Source organism: Sorex araneus, chromosome 3 (assembly GCF_027595985.1).
Source record: "Sorex araneus isolate mSorAra2 chromosome 3, mSorAra2.pri, whole genome shotgun sequence".
Taxonomy (NCBI): domain Eukaryota; kingdom Metazoa; phylum Chordata; class Mammalia; order Eulipotyphla; family Soricidae; genus Sorex; species Sorex araneus.
In genome coordinates, this window is record NC_073304.1 from 203,136,060 (window position 1) to 203,156,983 (window position 20,924).

At 43.3% G+C, this 20,924-nt stretch overlaps 1 protein-coding gene and 1 pseudogene across 1 annotated transcript in view; one reads left to right on the plus strand and one right to left on the minus strand.

Moving 5' to 3' along the window:
* Positions 1-4,218: 4,218 nt before the first annotated feature.
* On the minus strand, positions 4,219-17,650 carry LOC101551300 (survival motor neuron protein-like; annotated as a pseudogene).
* Positions 17,591-20,924, plus strand: part of PPM1D (protein phosphatase, Mg2+/Mn2+ dependent 1D) — a 47,048-nt gene continuing 43,714 nt past the window's right edge. Inside the window, exon 1 of the mRNA XM_004608601.2 lies at positions 17,591-18,273. Within this exon, the coding sequence (XP_004608658.1) occupies positions 17,817-18,273 (457 nt within the window). The 5' untranslated portion in view covers positions 17,591-17,816. The remainder of the gene's footprint in view (positions 18,274-20,924) is intronic.

The window sequence follows — 20,924 nt, forward strand, 5'->3', positions numbered from 1 at the left end:
CTAGTAACGTCTCCATCGTGAGACTTGTTACTGTTTTTGGCATATCAAATACACCATGGGTACCTTGCCAGGCTCTGCCATGTGGGCAGAATACTTTCGGTAGCTTGCCGGGTTCTCCAAGAGGGACGGAGGAATCAAACCCAGGTCAGCCGCATGCAAGGCAAACACCCTACCCACTTGCTATTGCTCCAGTCCTATCCACTTAAATAGTTGTAGTAAATTTTCTTCTAATATTTCTAACAATGTCATTCTGTATGAGCACAGTAAGAGATATATCAAGCTTAAAGTTTGGTTCTTCCTGAGGACATCTTACTATATATTCCAGACCACAGTTCTCAGGCCAGGTTAGCCTTCCTAACCTTGGCAGGGTTCTTATCCAGTTACCTCTTTCGGGTCATGACAGAGTTTGCCCATAACTGTGCTCTTAACTTATATAAGTATCATGGCACTTGGCCTAGCCCATTTCAATGGCAGGGTAGTTCACAGTTTACCCTGGGCCTATTCAATCCTTCATCAGGACCCTGCTTTTGGGGTGCTAGGAACTAAGGGCAACTGAATCGAGAAAGCAGATGTCCAGGAGTGAATTATTATTCAGAGTCAGTTAACTTCCAATTACAAAAGCATAATATTAACTGTCTTCCTGTGTCCATACAGAAAGGACATAGCTTTAAGGTAAACTATGCAAAAGACATAATTTACAATACAAGTTCAGTTCCTTAGAAGGATCTGATCTTACAAGTTAACAGAATCTGATTAGGGAAAAAGGTGATTAACTGGTTGGGGAGGAGAGCATAGAGAAGAGTTTACAGATAAACAAAGGAATGGGAGTGACTCGGGAGCACTGTGATGGGTGTAACCTGATAAACCTAAATTCCCTGAAGCAAGGCTGAAAGAACAAACCAATGTTATCCTACACCAGAACCCACAAAATTTCCCTGGAAAACAAGATAGGAGGAAGTATACCTGAATAGGAGGAAGTGTCTGATTTTTCTCTATGTGCATGCTACAAGCATAGAAGTATGTCGTTAGAATGGGTTCATAAGTGATAGAAAATGTATTGACCTTCTATTTTCAGACGGTGATTCCCCAAAAGGAATTTTAAAGTTCTTTCCAGAGGCTGCAGTTACTGCTCAGTGATCTAGCACTCACTGGGTTGTCTATTTCCTGGCACTGAAAAAACATTCTCTACCAATTTTATCAAAAGAAAGATAATTGGGTGTGGACAGATAATACAAGGATTAAGGCATTTGCCTTGCATGTGGCTGGCCCTGGTTTGGTCCCCAGAACCATATATGTACTCCACTCCCACCAGGTATCGTCTGGAGTGAGCCCTCAGCATGGAGCCAAGAGTAAGCCCTGAAGAGTGCCATGTGTGGCCCCCAACCTAAAAAACATAAACAAAATAAAGATACTTATCTATAGAAAATACTTAGGATACCAAAAAAGAACAGAGGAAAAAAAACCCTCAGAATCTATATAAAGTACAATCCACAGTCATCAGATTCCAAATGAAGGACATCCAGACAGAACAATTATTCAAGCTAGGATCTGTAAATAACAATGACAATTTTCCATAGTTAAACTTATATTTAATGCCTCAATTTCACCAAGTGACACTTTGGTCTTAGTAAACAGATTTTTTTACCACTTCTGGGAATACTCTGGGGGCCCCAAAACACATGGCAGAAACACCATCTGCACTCCTATGTTCATTGCAGCACCTTAACCATAATCTGGAAACAACCTGAATGACCAAGAATTGAGGAATGGATAAAGAAACTATGGCACAGCTACACAATGTAATACTATGCAGCTGTCAGAAAAAAAAAGAAGTCGGGGCTGGTGCGATAGCACAGTGGGTAGGGTGTTTGCCTTGCATGCGGTCGACCTGGCTTCGATTCCCAGCATCCCATATGGTCCCCAGAGCACCGCCAGGAGTGATTCCTGAGTGAAGAACCAGGAGTAACCCCTGTGCATCGCCGGGTATGACCCAAAAAGAAAAAAAAAAAAACAGAAAAAAAAGAAGTCATGAAATTTGCCTATAGATGGATGGACATGGAGAGTGTCATGCTGAGTGAAATGAGTCAGAAGGAAAGGGACAGATACAGAGTTACTGTATTCATTTGTGGTATATAAATATCTACATATAGTAGAAGAATAATATCCAGGGCCAGGGAAAACAGGAGTTAGGAGGATTGGTCAATTGTTGGAACTAACCACAAGTGTGTGTGTGGGATTGAAGGTAGGTATGATAGAGAAGAGACCGCTATGACAGTTATATCTGGGAATGATCTCCCTGGACAAGATCTGAGGGTTAAAAGTAAGTAAGGGCTATTCTTGATAATCTTTCAGTAACAATATTGCAAATCACAATGCCCAAAAGGAGAGAGAGAGAGAGAGAGAGAGAGAGAGAGAGAGAGAGAGAGAGAGAGAGAGAGAGAGAGAGAGAGAGAGAGAGAAGAGGCAGGTAGGGGTGAGAGGGAGGTGATAGGAGGGAACCTGGGGTCACCGGTTGGTGCTGAAAAATTTTCACTGGTGGAGGGATGGGTGTTGGAACGCTGTATGACTGAAATCCAATCATGAACAGCTTTGTAACGGTCTATCTCACTGTGATTCAATAAAAATGTTTAAAGAATAAATAAATAATTTTTTCCATGTCATTTGATGGGATTGGCAGATAGAACAGGGAGGGGGCAATGTCTCTGGTGGAGGGAAGCTTCAATGGGGAGGAGGAGGTGGTGCTAAAAGTGGGTAAAGTGTTTTCTATGAAAACGTATCAGCAACAGGACTGTAAACCACACTGCAAAAAAACTTATTTATTTAAAAAGAAGTGCCTCTCATAGAAGCAGGCTGGTGGATGGGAGATGAGACAAATGGTATGTGGGGGGGGGGCATTGATGGAAGGAAGTGGACTTTGGTGAAGGGATTATTGTTGAAACACTATGTGCCTGAAACCCACTTATGAATGACTTTGTAATTTCACGGTGACAAAATAAAAAAATAAACACATTTTTTCTCAAATAATTTTGATGAGCTAATTCCATTCAAGCACTGTGGGTCTTTAAGAAACCCGGGTGGTACAGAGGACAAAGTCACCATCATTTTCTATGGCAAATGATGAGACTGCTTTTCTGCTGTTTGTTTGTTTTGCTTTTTGGGTCACACCCAGCGGTGTTCAGGGGTTACTCCTGTCTCTGCACTCAGGAATTACTCCTTGCGTGCTGGCGGGACTATATGGGATGCTGGGAATCGAACCCTGGTCGGGTCGAGTGCAAGGCAAACGCCCTACCTGCTGTGCTATCGCTCCAGCCCTCTGCTGTTTCTTATGACATTTTGGATCCTTTGGGGGAATGTGAGAATTCTTGGATGCATCTTCCCAAGACCCAAAGCAACTATTTCTACTCTCTTGATTCCTCAGAAAACTGGGCAAATTGAGTGCTCGAGGATGGTGCCTCCTTAGGAGGCCCAAGAAAATGAAAATCTAATTCCCTGATACCTCTGATCCTCAAGCTTTGCAGAAACGCAGTGGTTCCCACACAGATTTACATGCTGAGAGAACTAGCCACAGGCTAGCCTCCTCTTGGACACTAATACTGAACCTCATATATTGAGTCTCTACTCCCCAGAGAACCAGTACATTTTGGGTTTTTTCTATTTAAGAACAATTTTAAAATACAAAAACATGGAGAATATTAAAAATGAACCTCAGTACCATGTCTCAGTACCAAGGACTGAATTGTTTTTCTCATAAATCTTTGCCTTCATTTAAATAAAAGAAATAAAGTTTCACACATAAATTTGATATTCGTTTTTAAAATTATCATTGATTTTTTAAAGATATTTAAAAAACAACTCAGTATACTAAGAAAGTTGCAGTATACAAATGTGCTCAACTGCTATTTTAACAGATGGAGTCTTCTGTGCTACATGTGACTTTGAGTTCCTGAATCATTCACATTTCCACTGTTCAGTCACTCAAAGACATTGTGACCCAGAAATACCTGGCTGGTCACATAAGCATGAGTCACGTACAAGGAGGGGAATGATGATAGTGTATACTCAAGAGGCTGCTGCCTGCTTGCTCACATCAACCAGGTATGCCATACCACCATCTTCCGTGGGGGAGAAAGCTTCTCTTTAATTGAAATGGGAGGACCTTTCTTCTTTTTGATTTTGTTTGAAACGCATAGAGTAACCAGCAGGATAGTTGCTCATACACTATGAGATCAAGATACTACCTAAAGCCTCAGTGTCCTCAAAAGACTCAGGACATATGGGAGGTGGTGAGGGAATCAGTAGTAGTTTAAAAGGAAGTGGAGGCATCCAGCAGAGGAGGAAGTGTGACAGCAGTGGCAGTGGATGGGGGGTGGGGCACTGAACTTCATACCTGGCTTTCCGGGTTCTGATCCTGGCACAGGCGGTGGTGGAGGAAGAGTTCCATGGCGCAGCTTTTGACTTAATGTGATTGGATTTGTTTCCAAGAGATCTGGAGGAGTTCTCACTTTCATCTGTTGAAATTTGATTTTTCACTTTCATTCTCTATGGCATTCTATTCTGCGGTATGCGGAATGCCACAGGTGGGCGTTGGGAGAGCGGACAGGTTCTGCTCCTCTCTGTTTCCATAGCCAGTGTAAATCACAACACATGTCTCCCTCTTAAAATCAGTGGAGGCAATGGTAGCTGGGTAAATGCAGCCATTCTCAGACCAAATAGTGTACATTTGTTACCAACTTTCCACTGTTTCAAGAGAGTTGTGGCATTCTTCTTTTGACCATTACTCTTCTTAGGTTTCCTCTCTTTCTCTAAAAATAATAAATCCATTTTTATTTCTCCTTCATTCTTTTGGGGAGGTCTTACAAGCAAGGGCTCATGGGGCCCAGAAACCCTTCTGGCGATTGTTGGTTAACCCGGGCTGGTGGTTGGTTCAGTGCTGGCCTCTGGTACGAGGTGCTGCTCGAACCCTGGAGTGCTGGGGGTCATCTGAGTCTGAACCCTGGTTGGTGGTGCTCGGGAATCTCTGGGGCCACACCTGATTCTTAGGTTTTCTTTTAGGTGTGCATGTTGGTTTATCTGAAGATTCAGAAGCAGCACCATTCTTTAAAGCAAGCTTAAATGAAACCACAGCTTTTTCACAAGCTTTTATCAATGCTCTATCATTTCCTATGTCAGAATCATCACTCCGGTGCGTGCTGAGCCTGAACAGCACAGAGTCTGCCTGCTCCTAGCTGCGGCTGCCTCCAGATTTGATATTCTTTTACCTCTTGAGCCACACCCCAGAATCTTTCATCTCTTCTCCCCAAAGGTGGTCATTACCATAATGATTTTAATTTTATTATTATTATTATTATTATTTTGTGGGGGCCACATCCAGCGGCACTTATGGCTCACTCTTGGTCTTGTGTTCAGGGACCAGTCCTGGTGTGGCTCAAAAAGCCATATGACCACATACAAGACAAGCACCCTACCCACTATACTATTTCTCTGGCCCTACCATAATGTTTTTACTACATTTAAAATTTTAGAAGCAGAGGGCTGGAGTGATAGCACAGCAGGTAGGGCATTTGCCTTGCACGCGGCCAACCCACGTTCAATTTCCAGCATCCCATATGGTCCTCTGAGCACCGCCAGGAGTAATTCTTGAGTACAAAGCCAGGAGTAACCCCTGTGCATCGCTAGGTGTGACCCAAAAAGAAAAAAAAATTTTTTTTAGAAACATTAAATGACTTCATGTTATCAACATACTACCCAAATGATATTTCTTTAGCAATATATAATATTGCTTTGACTATATTTTCATGAAAACAACACAATGGTCTTTGGAGGGTAGGAGGTTTGGGTTTGGGTTTGGGATAGGAGGCAGGGCTTGGGGTTTGGGGTCACACCCAGGGTGCTTAAGGTTTACTCCTGGCTCAGAGGCCACACCTAGGGGGTGCTTGAGGTGTGATGTATATAAATGCTGGGGAGGGGATCAAATCAGAGTTGGCTGCGTGCAAGCCCTGTGGAGTCCCATCTGCTATGGATCTTATGGAAGCTCCTTTGTATATGTTACTTCTTTGAACTACCTGCTTTCAATATTTTTTCTCTGCCTTTGACTTTTTTCTTTTTGGTGATGCTCAGGGGTTACTCCTGGTGGTGCTGGCGGGGTGAGGGGGGGGATGCCGGGAATCAAACCCAGGTCGGCCACGTGCAAGGCAAACACCCTACCCACTGTCCTATCTATCACTCCAGCCCCTGCTTTTGACTTTTGTCCTTCTGATTCCACTATGTCTTGGAGCTTTTCTCTGTGTCTTTACTAGGTCCCTTTGGACTTCTTGGATCTGGGTGCTTGTGTTTAACTCTGAGAATTTATCATCTGTAATTTCTTGGACTAGTGGCTCTTCATTGAATTCACCTTCTGATTTCTCAGGGACTTCAATGATTCTTATTTCTCTTGAATTCATCCCATAGTTTCTTGGTGTGCTTTTCATCTATTTTCAGATTTTTTTCCATGGGAGAGGGTCGGGGGTGTAGGAAATTGGACTATACCAGCAGTGTTCAGGACTTATTCCTGACTCCACATTCAGGAATCATTACTGGGGGCTCTCAGGGGACCCTTAAGGCTGCCTGGGTTTCAACCAGGGTTGGTCACATGCAAGGCAAGCACCCTACCAGCTGTACTATTGCTCTGGCCCTCTTTTCAGATTCCTCCCACCCACCCCAAGTTGTTTTCTAGAGGTTTCCTGCATCTCATCTAGAAACTCACAAAATTTTCCCCCTAAACTTCTGTTACTCTGTTGCTGAGGCCTTTTTACAGAGTTTATTTTCACCTACCATACTCTTCAATTCTGTCACTTGATTGCAATTTTCTCATTTCTAGACTCATACTTTTTTGTTTTACTATGTTTACCATCATTTCTTTGAGTTCATTTAACATCTGCATCATGTCTCTGTAATCCTGGTAGAGCCTTCCCTACTATTATCTTTAGTCTATTAAGCTTGATGGGTTTCTGTGGATTTTCTCCATTGTATCTGCTATGCTCTGAGGATGGATCTTTGTAGTTCACTCCTGGAAGCTCTCTGAGGAATTAGACTGAGTGTTGCTCTTTGCCTTCCCTGCTGGTCTTCACCCAGTGACAGGAAATATAAGTGTGCAGTGCGAACACAATAAGTAGAACTATCACCTGACCACATAAGCAATCACATGATTCTGGGTACAGAAGCAAACTGAGTTGATGGGCGCAGGGTGGGCACGTGGGCCTGAAAAATGAACAAGAAAGTAGATGGTCTGGAGTGCAAATGTGAGGTTGGAGAGATGGCAGAGAACAGACTTGGAAACAGCTGGGACCTCGGTGAAAAAGAAGGGAATCTTGCTTCAGGCTCCAAAAAGGCCCTGAGACTATGTCAATATTCTTCTTTTATGTTGAAAGTGAAAATAAATTCAAGGTAAATAGGTTTCATTAGAAAGGAATACTGAAGAAATTTATGGTAGACCATCCCTAGGTGGTCCAGTTTGAGAGGTGTGCGGGGGAGTGATCCCCCAGAAAAAATCATTCTATTACTAAAAGAATGTTAAGAATAAAGCCCAAAGACAATAGAAAGGAAGAGCAGGAGAACTAGATCTTTGTAGAAAGCTTGCTACGGTGAGGAGAGCGAAGTTAGAACAGAAAAGGGACCAGTAGGACAATGATAGAGGGAAGTGGTCACTCTGGAAGAGAACTGGAAAGGAGGCAAAGTGACATGCATGATACCCTTTCAGTAACAGTACTGCAAACCACAGTGCTAAAAGGAAAAGAAGGAAAAATGCCTGCCATAGAGCAGACTGGGTGGCAGGAGGGAAACTGGGGACACTTGGAGGGAAGAGGACACTGGTGAAGGGATTGGTGCTTGGTCATTGTGTGCCTGAAACTCAATCATGAATAATTCTGTAACTTTGTAATTCATAGTGATTCAATAAATTTTTAAAAAATTATGAGAGGCCAGAGAAATAGACCAGGTGGGACACTTGCCTTGCATGCAGCTAACTTTGATGTCCAGCGCTGCATATGGTCCACTGAGCCCTACTAGTAGTGATCCTTGAGGATGGAGCCAGGAGGAAGCTCTGAGCACCTCTGGGTGTGGCCTCTCTCAAAAGTAAATGGTGAGTGGCAAGGCTGGAGAGATTTCTCAATGGGCTGAACACATGCTTTGTAAGCAGGAGGTTTGGGTTCAATGCCCAGCACTGTGTGATTCCTTGAACATGACTGGGAGTGACCCAGAGCACAGAGCCAGGAGAAATCCCTGAGAACTCCTAATGTGTCCTCCAAACCAGGAAAAACATAGGTGAGTAGAGGGACTGGAGAGATAGTACAGTGAGTAGGGCACTTGCACTACACATGGCTGACCCAAGTTCTACTCCAACATCCCATATGATCTCCTAAATACCACCAGTAGTAATTCCTGAGTGCAGAGCCAGGAGTAACCCCTGAGCATCTCCAGGTGCAGACTAAATCAAGAGAGAGAGAGAGAGAGAGAGAGAGAGAGAGAGAGAGAGAGAGAGAGAGAGAGAGTATGAGCATGAATAGAGTCTGAATAGGAAAAACAATTTTTACACTCGAAAATTTTTTTTTAAAAATTGTCTTTTGGGGGGTTTTGGCCATATCCAGCAGTGCTCGGGGCATATCCCTGACTCTGTGATCAGGGATCAGTCCTGTGGGGCTCAGAGACTATATGCAGTGCAGAGGATTGAACTTGAGCATGCAAGGTAAATACCTTACCTGTTTTTATTATTGCTACACCCCTCGTTTTATTTTTAGCTTATTTTATTATATAAGCAGGTAGAGTTAGCTATATTATTTACATTACAAAGAGTTTCAGTCATCTCATTTTTCATTAAAGTCCATTGATAATTACATATGCCAGGAATATAGCTCAGTGGCATGGTACTTGCCTTGAAGGAATGAGGCCCTGGGTTTGATTCCTGACACTGCCAAAATTAAATAAATTATGTAATAGAAGTTCTTCCCACCAACCAATTATCACTTAAATGATGGGATGATTAATAAGTTATCCCCATTGCCTCTGAAAATATAGTAGCGTTTAAAGCAACATGAACCTTTGGGGTGAGACTTTAATACTCTGATAAATCTACACACTACTGCTCCCACATGTTGAGTCAATGCTTGTTCATGAACCTGTTTGCTCCAGTTGTTCTTGTTTAATTACACATTTAATTAAACACTGTATGATGATGAAATATGGGTGGAGGAAAAATAGCCTCTCACTGAAAATTAAATTGAATACTTTAGAAAGACATGCCTAAGACATTGAATCAATTGAAGAAAACTTCTTGAATCAGGTATACAGTGGTGGTACTGTTAAAATTTGTTGCTTTATTTGCACATAGATATATTTTGTTTTTGGACCACACCCAGTGTTGCTCAGGGCTGTGTTTGGGGATTACTCCTGGCAATGTTTGGGGGACTATATTCAGCGTCTGCAATTGAACCAGTCAGCTGCATGCAAGACAAATACCTTAATCTCTGTACAATGGTATCGTAAAATATTTGGTACATTGGGAAAGTCATAAAAATATAGAAGAATTATGCATTGGCAGCACTTTGTATATACTTTTAGATTCTTATTTCACTTTAAAGAAGTCAAAACTGATGTCACAGGTCATGCACTATTGATGTGGTTTATGAAAAGCAGAAGGATGCTGACCTCCAAACAGGGACTCACTTAAATATAAGGTCTTGGCCCTAGATGAAAAGTTTGAAAATAAACATTTTAACTTTAATTAATCTTAAAGTTAAAATAAGATGTTTAAGGTGAATATCTATTATGAGATGTAAGCTATAAATTAAATGAAGAAGTCATTAAACCAGAGATTCAGAATTGAATATGGCAATTATTTGGTAAGTGGGTGGTTCAGAAAAGTAAAGAGAATGGAGTCCAGATTATAGGAGAATAAGATGAAAAATAAAACCACTGAAAAAAAATTTTTGTTTTTGAGTCACACCCGGCGATGCACAGGGGTTACTCCTGGCTCTTCACTCAGGAATTACCCCTGGCGGTGTTCAGGGGACCATATGGGATGCTGGGATTAGAACCTGGGTGGGTCGGCCGGTGCAAGGCAAACGCCCTACCCGCTGTGCTATCGCTCCAGCCCCAACCACTGAAAAATTTTAATCAAGAAATTCATAGAAATAAATCACAAAAATTGCAAACCATGATGCCCCCAAATAAAGAGAGTAAGGAGGAAGGTGCTTGCCACAGAGGCAGGGGGTGTGATGGAGTGGAGGTGGTGGAAGGGACAATGGGGACATTGGTGGTGGAAAATGCGCACTGGTGGATGGATGGATGTTTGATCATTGTATGACTGAAACTCAATCATGAAAGCTTTGTAACTGTATCTCATGGTGATTCAATAGAAAAAATATTTTTTAAAGAAATCACTAATAATAATAATAAAAGCTATCATTCATTGAGTACTTATTGTTATGCAGGCACTATCCTAGACATTTTTAACATACTATTGATAATTATTTAGTTAGAAATAGTAGTGTGGTCTCTGATAAATATAATCAAAATAGATTTTTGTTTGGTTCAAGTACATGCTCTAAGGGTGAGAATTGGGGTCTCATGATTATTCTGATAAGATCCTAAAGGGGAAAATAAAAGTATTAAATTTAAAGCAGACTATAGGTTTTTGTCCTCCTTCTACTTGACCAATATTCATTTTAAAATAAAAAATTCTGGGCCAGAGCGATATTGGAGAGGGTAGGGTATTTGTCTTGCACGTGGCTGACCCAAGTTCCCAGCATTCAATATGGTAGCCCTACTCTGCCAGGAGCAATCTGAGAGCAGAGCCAGGAATAAGGCCTGAGCACAGCCAACTGTGGCCCAAAAACAAAAACAAAAACAAAACCCCCAAAATGAAAAAACCCAAGTAGAGAAGTCTAACAGAAGTACTGTAGATAGTACTGCTGGTTAAAAAATATGGCTCATAGTAATTATGAAAAACAAAATGATATTTCCAAATTATTTAAACAAGTAACTCAAAAAATGGTCAAGGAAAAGCAGTAAATTCAAGGCAAAGCCAGATCTCTCTACAAATAAAGACTAAGTATAGAAGTAAAACTATTTGAAAAGATATGAATGTTCAGTCCACATTAATGACCCCAAAACCAGTTATCTGTAGAAAACATGACAGATTGAATTTCCATGGCTAATTAAGAACACATACAGGTTTGACACCTATGGGACTCTGGCAGCAATGATTCTAATTTTATATTTCCTACCATTTTACATTTGTGCATGATGAATATGACAGTGGTAGTCGAAATGAACTGATTATTTTGTCAAAATTATGAGTTGCAAAAACAATTGGGTCAGCATAAAGACAGAGTTACAGATTTTGACCTCTTGAGACACATTATCTCAGTTGTAAATACACACACAGTGATTCTAATAGATGAAAATTTAGGATTGTCATTCAATCGATGTTACTGGTATGTTCTAGTCACAGGAAGAAACACAATAGTGCATTAAATTTTTGTTTCTAAAATTAATTCTTGTATGTTTGAAGATTCTGAGCTCAATGGTTAAAAGCAAATATTACTTCCCAATCTTATCTGCTGACTTATCTGCTGACTTCCAAATCTGCACAGTAGCACTATGGCACTGTCATCACACTGTACATCTATTTGCTCGAGCGAGCACCAGTAATGTCTCCATTGTAAGACTTGTTACTCTTTTTGGCATACTGAATACGCCATGAGAAACTTACAATGATTCATTAAAATAAAAAAAATTATTTTTATTAATGAATCACTGTGAGGTACAGGTACAGGCTTATAAACTTTCGTGCTTGCGTTTCAGTCATACAATGATCGAGTAAAAATAAAGAATAAAAATGTATTCTAAATGCAAGGAACAGACATATAAAAAAAAGAGACTGCTATAAGTAATGTTTTTGTGAAAGTGTGTATCTATCTATCGATCTGTCTATCTACATATTTTGAAAAGATGGCCAAATGATAATTTTCTAGCAGTAAACTTTCAGGTCAAAATATATATGTAGTTTTTTCCGTAACATTCATAGACCTAAGCATTATTAAACTTATGATGATTTTGCCAATCTCACAGGTGAAGAATATTTTATTATTTCTTCCTGCTAATTTATATTAAAAAATTTAGCTATTTCATCTGCCATTTTATCCAAAAAGTCATGAGTTAAGAACTTCAGTGTCCCCTCCACCTCTATCCCATGTTTTAGGACTGTGGGTTGTCTCTACAATGGGATAATTAGGTATTCTAATACTAGTGACCAATCAGTGAATAATCAGTCCTTTCTGCAACTTTAAAAAATTTGGCTGAGGGAGATAGCTCAAGTGGTGAGTATGTTTCTGGAATGCATGAGATCCTGACTTCAGTGCCTGGAACCCTAAACAAAAAACAAAAAAGAAAAAGTTTTAAAAGTTTTAAATCATATATTCCTTCACATGATACTTTTCAGACCCTTTGTTCTACTCTATTGATAATACATTTGCCCATTTTGCCATTGCCAATTTGGTAAAATATTATCTACTAACTATCTTTTCTTTTTTTTTTTGACTTTTTGAGTCACACCCGGCAATGTTCAGGGCTTATTCCCACCTCTGCACTCAGGAATTACTCCTGGCAGTGCTTGGGGGACTATGTGATGCTGGGGATCAAACCCAGGTCAGCTACATGCAAAGCAAATGCCCTACCCGCTGTTCTATAGCTCCAGTTCCCAACTTCTAGCCATCATTTTAATATTCTTAATATTTAATATTAATATTCTTAATATTTATTAGCCATATTAATTTTTCAATACTATACTGCTATACTATTTATTCTTTGGGGGGGGGAGTGGCACGGATTGGGGCCACACATGGCTGTGCTAAGGCCTTACAACCTGACTCTGTGCTCCAGAATTACTCCTGATAGTGCTGGGGGACCACAAGTGGTGGCAGGGATGGAACTTAGGCAAGGCAAGTGCCCTATCTATTGTACTATTTTTCCAGCTTTTATTGGTTATTTATTTACTTTTCTGGATAAACTTTAGAATCACATAGTCAAGAAAAAATCCAGCTTTGATTAAAATTATGATTAAATTTATAATTTAAAATTTTTGATTAAAAATTAGTACAGGGGGGCTGGAGCAATAGCACAGCGGGTAGGGCGTTTGCCTTGCACCGGCCGACCCGGGTTCTAATCCCAGCATCCCATATGGTCCCCTGAGCACCGCCAGGGGTAATTCCTGAGTGAAGAGCCAGGAGTAACCCCTGTGCATTGCCGGGTGTGACCCAAAAACCAAAAAAAAAAAAAAAAATTAGTACAGGGCATCATGCTCTTGCCTTGCATACAGGGAACCACAGATCAAATCCCAGTACTACATATACACTTACAAATAATTTATTCCTCTTTTTTCTCCTTTAGCCATCCCTCATATCCCTTAGTCCTCTCTCCACAGCAATTTTCCTGATCATAGGTTTCCTGATCATATGATTCCTTGATCATTGCCAGGAATGATCCCTGAGCTGAGTCAGAAGTAAGACCAGAGTACCTTCAGGTATGGCCCCCAAATAAATAAACAAATTATAGTAAGGGTCATGTATACAGGTCAGTGGTAGATGTATCTACCTTTGTATCTTTGAGGCCCTGGAGTCAATCCTTGGCATGCTCCACTCCAAATTATAACAAATGGTATCAATTAAGCTTCTCACCTGTGGACATAGTATGCTTTCCCACTTATCTAGGGACTTAAAAAAATCTCTTTAGTAAAGTTTCATGGTTTTAATTACACGTATACATGTTTCTTACTTAAATAATCAATTCACTTAACACCTTTTTAGTCCTATGTTTCAGGGGAAAGAGCAATGATCAAGACAAGTTCCTTGTTCTCATGGAATGTATATTTTGAGAAAAACAGTCCATCAATTAATCAACCAATCCATTTTAAAAAATCATATAGGAAGAGTTTTTTGCAGAGAATTAAATTAAGGCTATGTGATGGATTTACTTACTGAGTGGCTACTTTAAATTAAATGGTTAGGAGAGTCCTATACTTAAGATGACATTTGACTAGCAAGCAGCATCCAATCTTGTAAACCTGATGTGGGTGGGGAGAGCATTCTAGTGAGAGAAAACAGCCAATGCCAAAAAGCCATATGGCCTTTAATTGCTTGGTCTGTTCAAGGAACAGAAAGGAGGCCAGTAAGGCCATAGGGGCTGGAGGAAGAAGGAAAATATTATGAAATTATGTTATGAAATAGAGAAACATTTAAGCACTCCATAGATCATGCAGACCTTATAAAGAGCTTGTATATTATTTTTGTTTGCTTGCTTTGGGGTCATGCCCAGCAGTGCTCAGGGTTTATTCCTGACTCTATGTATAGGGATCAGCACTGGCAGACATAGAGGACCATATGTGATGGGGGATTCGATCCTCATCAAACTGACCAACTGACACAGGTCAGCTGTGTGCAAGCTAAGCACTGAACCTGCCATACTATTTCTCTGGCCCTCAGAGTTTACAGCTTATTTTAAATTTAATGAGAACTTATGAATTATATTGAGTAGGGGAGTGATTTCATCTGATTTATAGTTTTGAAACATCAAGTACTTCAAAGGACCAAGAGTTAAAAATACTTGTGGGGAAATTAAAGTAGTAGTCCAAATGAGAGGAATGACTTGAACTACCATAATGATAAAGTTAGTAAAAAATAATGGGTTCAGTATTAGTTTTGAAGACTTAGAAGGATTTGCTAATTAGACAAACTGAAAATTGGGGGCTGGAGCAATTTTCAACAGTGGGTAGGGCATTTGCCTTGCATGGGGCTGACCTATGTTCGATCCCTGGCATCCCATATGTTCTTCTGTGCACTGCCAGTAGTAATTCCTGAGTGCAGAGCCAGGAGTAACACCAGTTGTGGCCCCAAAACAAACAAACAAACAAACAAAAAAAAAACAAAAAAAAAACCTGAATAGTGTGGAGGGAGGACCAAGGATGGCTAAATGGAGAAAAGAAAGGAATAAACTATTTTTAAATGTATATATAGAGAAACGAGCCTATGAGAAAGCCTTGTGCATTGCCAATGATCTAAGATCTGACTGGAGAAAAATAAGGAAAATAAGATAAAGTCTTGCTTTTCATAGTAATAAGTTCACACTCCCATGAAGAGAACGAGGAATACCAAAGGCAGGCTGGAATATGAGGATAACATTTCAAAATAAAGTTCACGGAAAATGACAAACAGCAGAAGAAAGGGAGACAGTGAATCATGAACAAATGGACTCACCAGGGATCAGTAGAGGACAACATTTGGTATGGAGGCAGTTGGCAGTTTATTAGTCTAGGTTTTTGAAGGAAGGAAATTATTTGGAGGCAACATGAGGAGCAGGTTCAAAGATAATCTTTGAGAGGAAAAATAACCTCTTGGAATGCTGAAGTTTCAAGGGAGGTAATTTTCCCCATGAAAACCAGTTTTTACTGGAACAGGAAGTTATGGGAACATTGAGAGATGAAAGAGCGAAGTGTTAGTACAGTGGGTAAGGTGCTTGCCTTTGCACACTCTGGACCCACGTTCTATACCCGGCACCACCGTATGCACCACCAGGAGTGAACCCTGAGCGCAGAAACAGGAGTAAGCCCTTTGTACTGCTGGGTGTGGCCCCCAAACTAAAACCATAAAACATTTTTTTTTAAAAAGGGAAGAGGTGACTAATAAAGGGGAAATGACTGATAAGGGATGTTAGTTGACGTGGTGTGTGCACAATGGGTTAGAGTGGTTAAGAATGGGATACTGGATCTGATTAACAGCAGTTTAAGGTTGAGTGCAGATACTGACGGGGTAATGACGGCTGGCATAGAGATTACTGCCTGATTGATTAAGAATAATTATTGAGGGGACTGAAGGGATAGTACAGGGGTAGGGCATTCGCCTTGAACTCAGGCGACCAGGGTTCAGTCCCGAGCTTCCCACATGGTCCCTCAAGCCCGCCAGGCGTGATGATTCCTGGGGCCGGGTTTGGCCAAAAAAAGAAGGAAAAAGGAAAGAAAAAAAAAATTAACGTAGCATGAAGAAACTAATTTCTGTAATGTCTAGGGGAGGGGAGAAGTTGGGTAAACTTTATACTGAGTTCCACAAACTATTTGCTCTGGCAGGTTTGTTGGAATGGAAGCTGTCGGATGAGAACTGTTAATAATTTATTTAGGAGTTCTGCATTCATCTGGTCTATATAACCTTGTGAATGCAGCTATAAAACATGGTCTGCTGGAGACTAAGCTCAACTGGCTGAGATTGCACGCAGGCGGCTAGTGTGAGCCCCAGCGCGGAATGACGCCCAAAGGCCACCGAACCAGCGGGTGTGGCCCAAACGTCCCCTCCCCCGAAGTAAATGATTAAAATATCGTCTTTATTTCCTTCCAGTGCTGAAATTGTAGGTTCTGATATCAGAATTACAAATAATCTTTCAGCGCCAGTCGCGACTTTTCCAACGACTTGTGCCTTCTGGCGCAGCACCTTCAGTCCGGGTCTATTTGGGGTTTCGGGGATTCCTGACCGCACGTTTCACGTCACGACCTATTCGGATTTTTTTCATTTCGAAGTGATTTTGCTTGTGGAGTGTTTCTCATTTCGGCACTAGAACACAGAAAGCAGCCAGCAAAGGGCGCACAGGAGCTGGGCGTGAAGCGGCCAAAAACGCAAAGAAAGGGAACTGATCCCCAGCCCATCCCGCCGAGAAGCTAACCTGCGGGCTCCGCGAGGCGTAGCTGAACACCCCGGAAACGCGTCCCCCTGGGCGAGGGGGGGGGGGGCGGGGAACCACTAAATAAGGGCTCGGGAGCGCCCGGGCAAGTTTCTCAGACTCTTTCCGTATCAGAGACCCAAGCGATGCCTCGGACGGAGTGAAATGCAGTGAACTCAGGGTCGACAGAAAAGCAGCCACGTTGGCCAAAAGCTCACTGTTGAGAACGAGTTAAAACGTAGCAAACCAGAGTTTAGTGGAAGTTCCCCCCGAGTTTTCCTCAACACCAGAAACGCGGTGGCCTCCTGAACGCCCAGTCAGACAGAGCCCGCCCAAATCCTGCCTTTCTCCAGCCGTTTCACAGCCGGACTTTCGAAGTGAGGTTTCCCGCCATTTCATCTTAGGAAGGTCTTTCTCCCCACCCCACCCCACCCCCTCAGCCCCCCGCGATCCTCGCTAAGCCAGTGGAAAGCTCAAATCCGTGGCTTTCCCCCATGAGGCGCCAAAGGCGGCAGGCCGCTCCCGTATACGGGAGACTGGACCGGAGACAAAGATGAAGGAAAAAAATAAAGCAAGACCAAGTTGCTCCGTAAACCAGCGCTCGGCCGCGGCTAACCACCCCCCCCCTCTGGGCGCGGAGGAGGCGAGGCGACCTGAGCTAGGGCGCCGAACCCGCCCTGGGAGGAGTGAGCGCGGCCGTTGCAAGCCCCGGCCGAGTCGGAGGCGGAGGGCGGGGTGACTCCGACTCGACTCCGGATTGGTCCACCCCAAAGAGCCGAGTGACGTCAGCCGCGGAGAACGTCTGATTTGTGCAGTGGGCGCGGGCGGGCGCGGGGAGCGCAGTGCGCAGGCGCAGCTGCTCCGCTCCGCTTCGCCCCAGCGCTCCGGCCCAGCTCTCGCGGACAAGTCCCGACATCGCGCGCCCCCCCCTCTCCCTCCCGCCCGCCTACTCCGGGACGGCCCCCTCCCCCTCCGCGGCGGCGTCGAAGATAAACAATAGTTGGCCGGCGAAGCCCCGAGTGGCTCCCGACGCCGGATTCGGCGGGGCTGCGTGGGACCGGCGGGATCCCGGCCAGCCGGCCATGGCGGGGCTGTACTCGTTGGGAGTGAGCGTCTTCTCCGACCAGGGCGGGAGGAAGTACATGGAGGACGTTACTCAAATCGTGGTGGAGCCCGAGCCGACGAGCGAAGAAAAGCCCTCGCCGCGCCGCTCTTTCTCTCCGCTGTCGCCGGCGTCCCGGCCGGCTCTCCCCGGCCCAGGCCCAGCGCTGGCCGCCCGCGAAGCTCGCGACGCTGCCCCGGACCTGGCCGGGGCCTCGGCGCCCGCCGCTGGCCGCTGCTGCCGGCGCCGCTCCTCGGTGGCCTTCTTCGCCGTGTGCGACGGCCACGGCGGGCGGGAGGCGGCTCAGTTTGCGCGGGAGCACTTGTGGGGTTTCATCAAGAAGCAGAAGGGTTTCACTTCGTCCGAGCCGGCCAAGGTGTGCGCTGCCATCCGCAAAGGCTTCCTGGCTTGTCACCTCGCCATGTGGAAGAAACTGGGTAAGTTTCTCGGTTTGGGCTGGGCTCCCCACTTCTTTTCTCCCCCTCCCACCATCCCCCCCCCTACTTCTCGGGCTCTCTAGGGCTTGCGCGGGACCGAGGAGGGGGGAGCATCTTTACGTGCCGCGATGAGGACCCCCCGCCCCCCCGCGCCGCCCGCCCCTGGCATCCCGAGCGCGCTGGAAGCGGAGACGGAGACACTTGGTGGGGCAGAGCAGGGCACAGCTAGGCGTGCGGGGCGCCCGCCACCCCCGACTCGTTTCCTCCCCCGCCCTCCGAGGATGTCCCCGCTCTCTCCGAGTCGTGCCTTTGGCGACAGCCGGAGGAGGCGTGTTTGAACCCTGGCGCCAGAGTTTGGCCCAAGGATGGCTTGAGTGCACCTAGTTCCTCGCGCCTGACACAAGGAATCGGGCGGTGGCGAAATTGATATCAGGTCTGCATCGAATCTGTCAAAAATTCTGCTCTGGGAGAGCTGGTCTCGGGGGTGTGTGTGCTGGTCTCGGGTGTGTGTGTGTGTGTGTGTGTGTGTGTGTGTGTTCTCCTGGTCTTGGGGTTTGTGTGCTGGTCTCGGGTGTGTGTGTGTGTGTGTGTGTGTGTGTGTGTGTGTGTGTTCTCCTGGTCTTGGGGTTTGTGTGCTGGTCTCGGGGGTGTGTGTGTGCGTGTGTGCGTGTGTGTGTGTTCTCCAAATGGACCCCCAGGGAAAGCTGGCTCGTTTTAGAAACGCTTGAAATGTCATAGCGTCGCCCCCCCCCCCCAACCCTTGTGACTTGAAAGTCTGGGAAGGAATTCCGTCTTGATGATCACAAAAAGGATTTTCGGGTCTTTCAATGCTTACATCGCGTGTGAAAAATAAGAGCGCGGAATACTTCCTTAAAACTGCCCCGGGCCACTGTGTGTGCTAATTCTGCTAGAACTTAAAAGAAATTATTTTTTATTTTAAGTTTATGTCGGAGGTATGGTATCAATAGTAGTGACGTCGTTATTTTGTAGTTGCCGAGTGCTACACCGATCCCTCCACCAGAATTTCCAAAATTTGCGAGGGCTTTTTAAAAGTACTGTTTTGTACTTTGTAGATGGCAAATGGTTCTCGGCAGGTCCTGGTTAAAAGTACCGCCCGTAAAAGCAGTGAGCGAGAGACCAAGAATCGATGGGCATCAAGTGTATAGGTACTTTGATTTTTAAATCTGTAGTATAGTTGGTGGATTCACCTAAACTTTAAATGTTTTCTGAAGCTGCCTATGTTTTTGTATGAAATGCGCATTACCCTTCATACATTATTCCCGTGAATGGCTTGTTTCTTTTAGAGAAAAGCTAAGGCGTGTCATTTAAAAACTCCTCTTATTTATGGCGGTATAATAGTGCTTTAATTTTCATCAGAGGGAAAGATATAGCTTAAAGACAGATTAGATGCAGAAAGAATATTTTTTTAAAAGATTGTATCACAGAGTTATAGACCAGCCTTTTTACCAGTCTGTTTTCTGTTTGCCTGGCTTTCTGCCAGTAATTATTTGATTGACTCATAGAACAACCAGTCCTCCTGAGGGAGGCGTTTCCGTCCAATCCCAGAGGGGCCCCTATTATGGATTTGTTTTGTTTTTGTGTAGGCTGAGCAGAGTTGAAAGCCTGCAGCATATTCCAAAAATATGTCATTTCATTGCCTGTAGGGTTACCAAGAGTGGACAGCAAGACAAAAATAGGGGAAGATTAGAGACACTGATTTATTTTAAGACCTGTTAATTTTGTAGTATACTTGGAGCAACATGAATTTGCCATATATTTGAGCTAAAAGGCTAAGTAAGAAAAACTGTTAGCAATTTTTAGTAAAGCAGGGAAAATGATGCTTTTACATGTGAACGTGTATTTTCATATACATGTACTTTGGGAAAAGATTTATATGATGCATTGGTTAGAGCCTTACCAAAATATTTAGAGCCTTGTGTAGCCAAATGAAACAAATGTTACCATTTTCTTTGTTTCATGGCTAAATCTGTACTCTATTCAAAAAACTTGTATTTAAAAAAAACATTGATTCCGTGGAAGTCTGTATACAGGAGGTCTGGGTTTGGAGGTTTTTTTTTTTCTTTTGACCCTTTTCTAGGTGAGTAAGTCAGACTATCCCACCATCACCTCATTAATCCCCCTCTACTAAGAAGCTCTTCAGTCTCCAAGTAAATAGGATTCTTTCTTCTATGAAGACTTGTTTCTTTCAGAACTTTAAGCATCCTTGGTTTTTGCTTCTTTATGGATACTTGGGTTATAGTAATGGCTCTAAACTTTCTGTATTTGCCAACTTTTGTAGTCTTAAATGACTGCAGACTCTGAAAAGGTTTTGTTCATGTGGACTACATCTGTCACTATGAGAAATTAAAACTGAGAATTAAAAATAATCAAAAATCAATTCCCTGGGGCAGGAGTACTGGGTAAGAAGCCTTACCTGTGACAACCTGGATTTGGGCCCCAGACTTTCTGAGAACTGCCAGTATTAAGCATGGCTGAGGAGTAAGCCCCTTACACCACTCTGACCCAGCCACCCCAATAAATAAATTTATTGTTAATTTTTTTAAGGTGAAATCGCTTTTCTAAAAAATACAGAGAGGGCTGGAGCAATAGCACAGCGGGTAGGGCATTTGCTTTGCATGCGGCCAACCTGG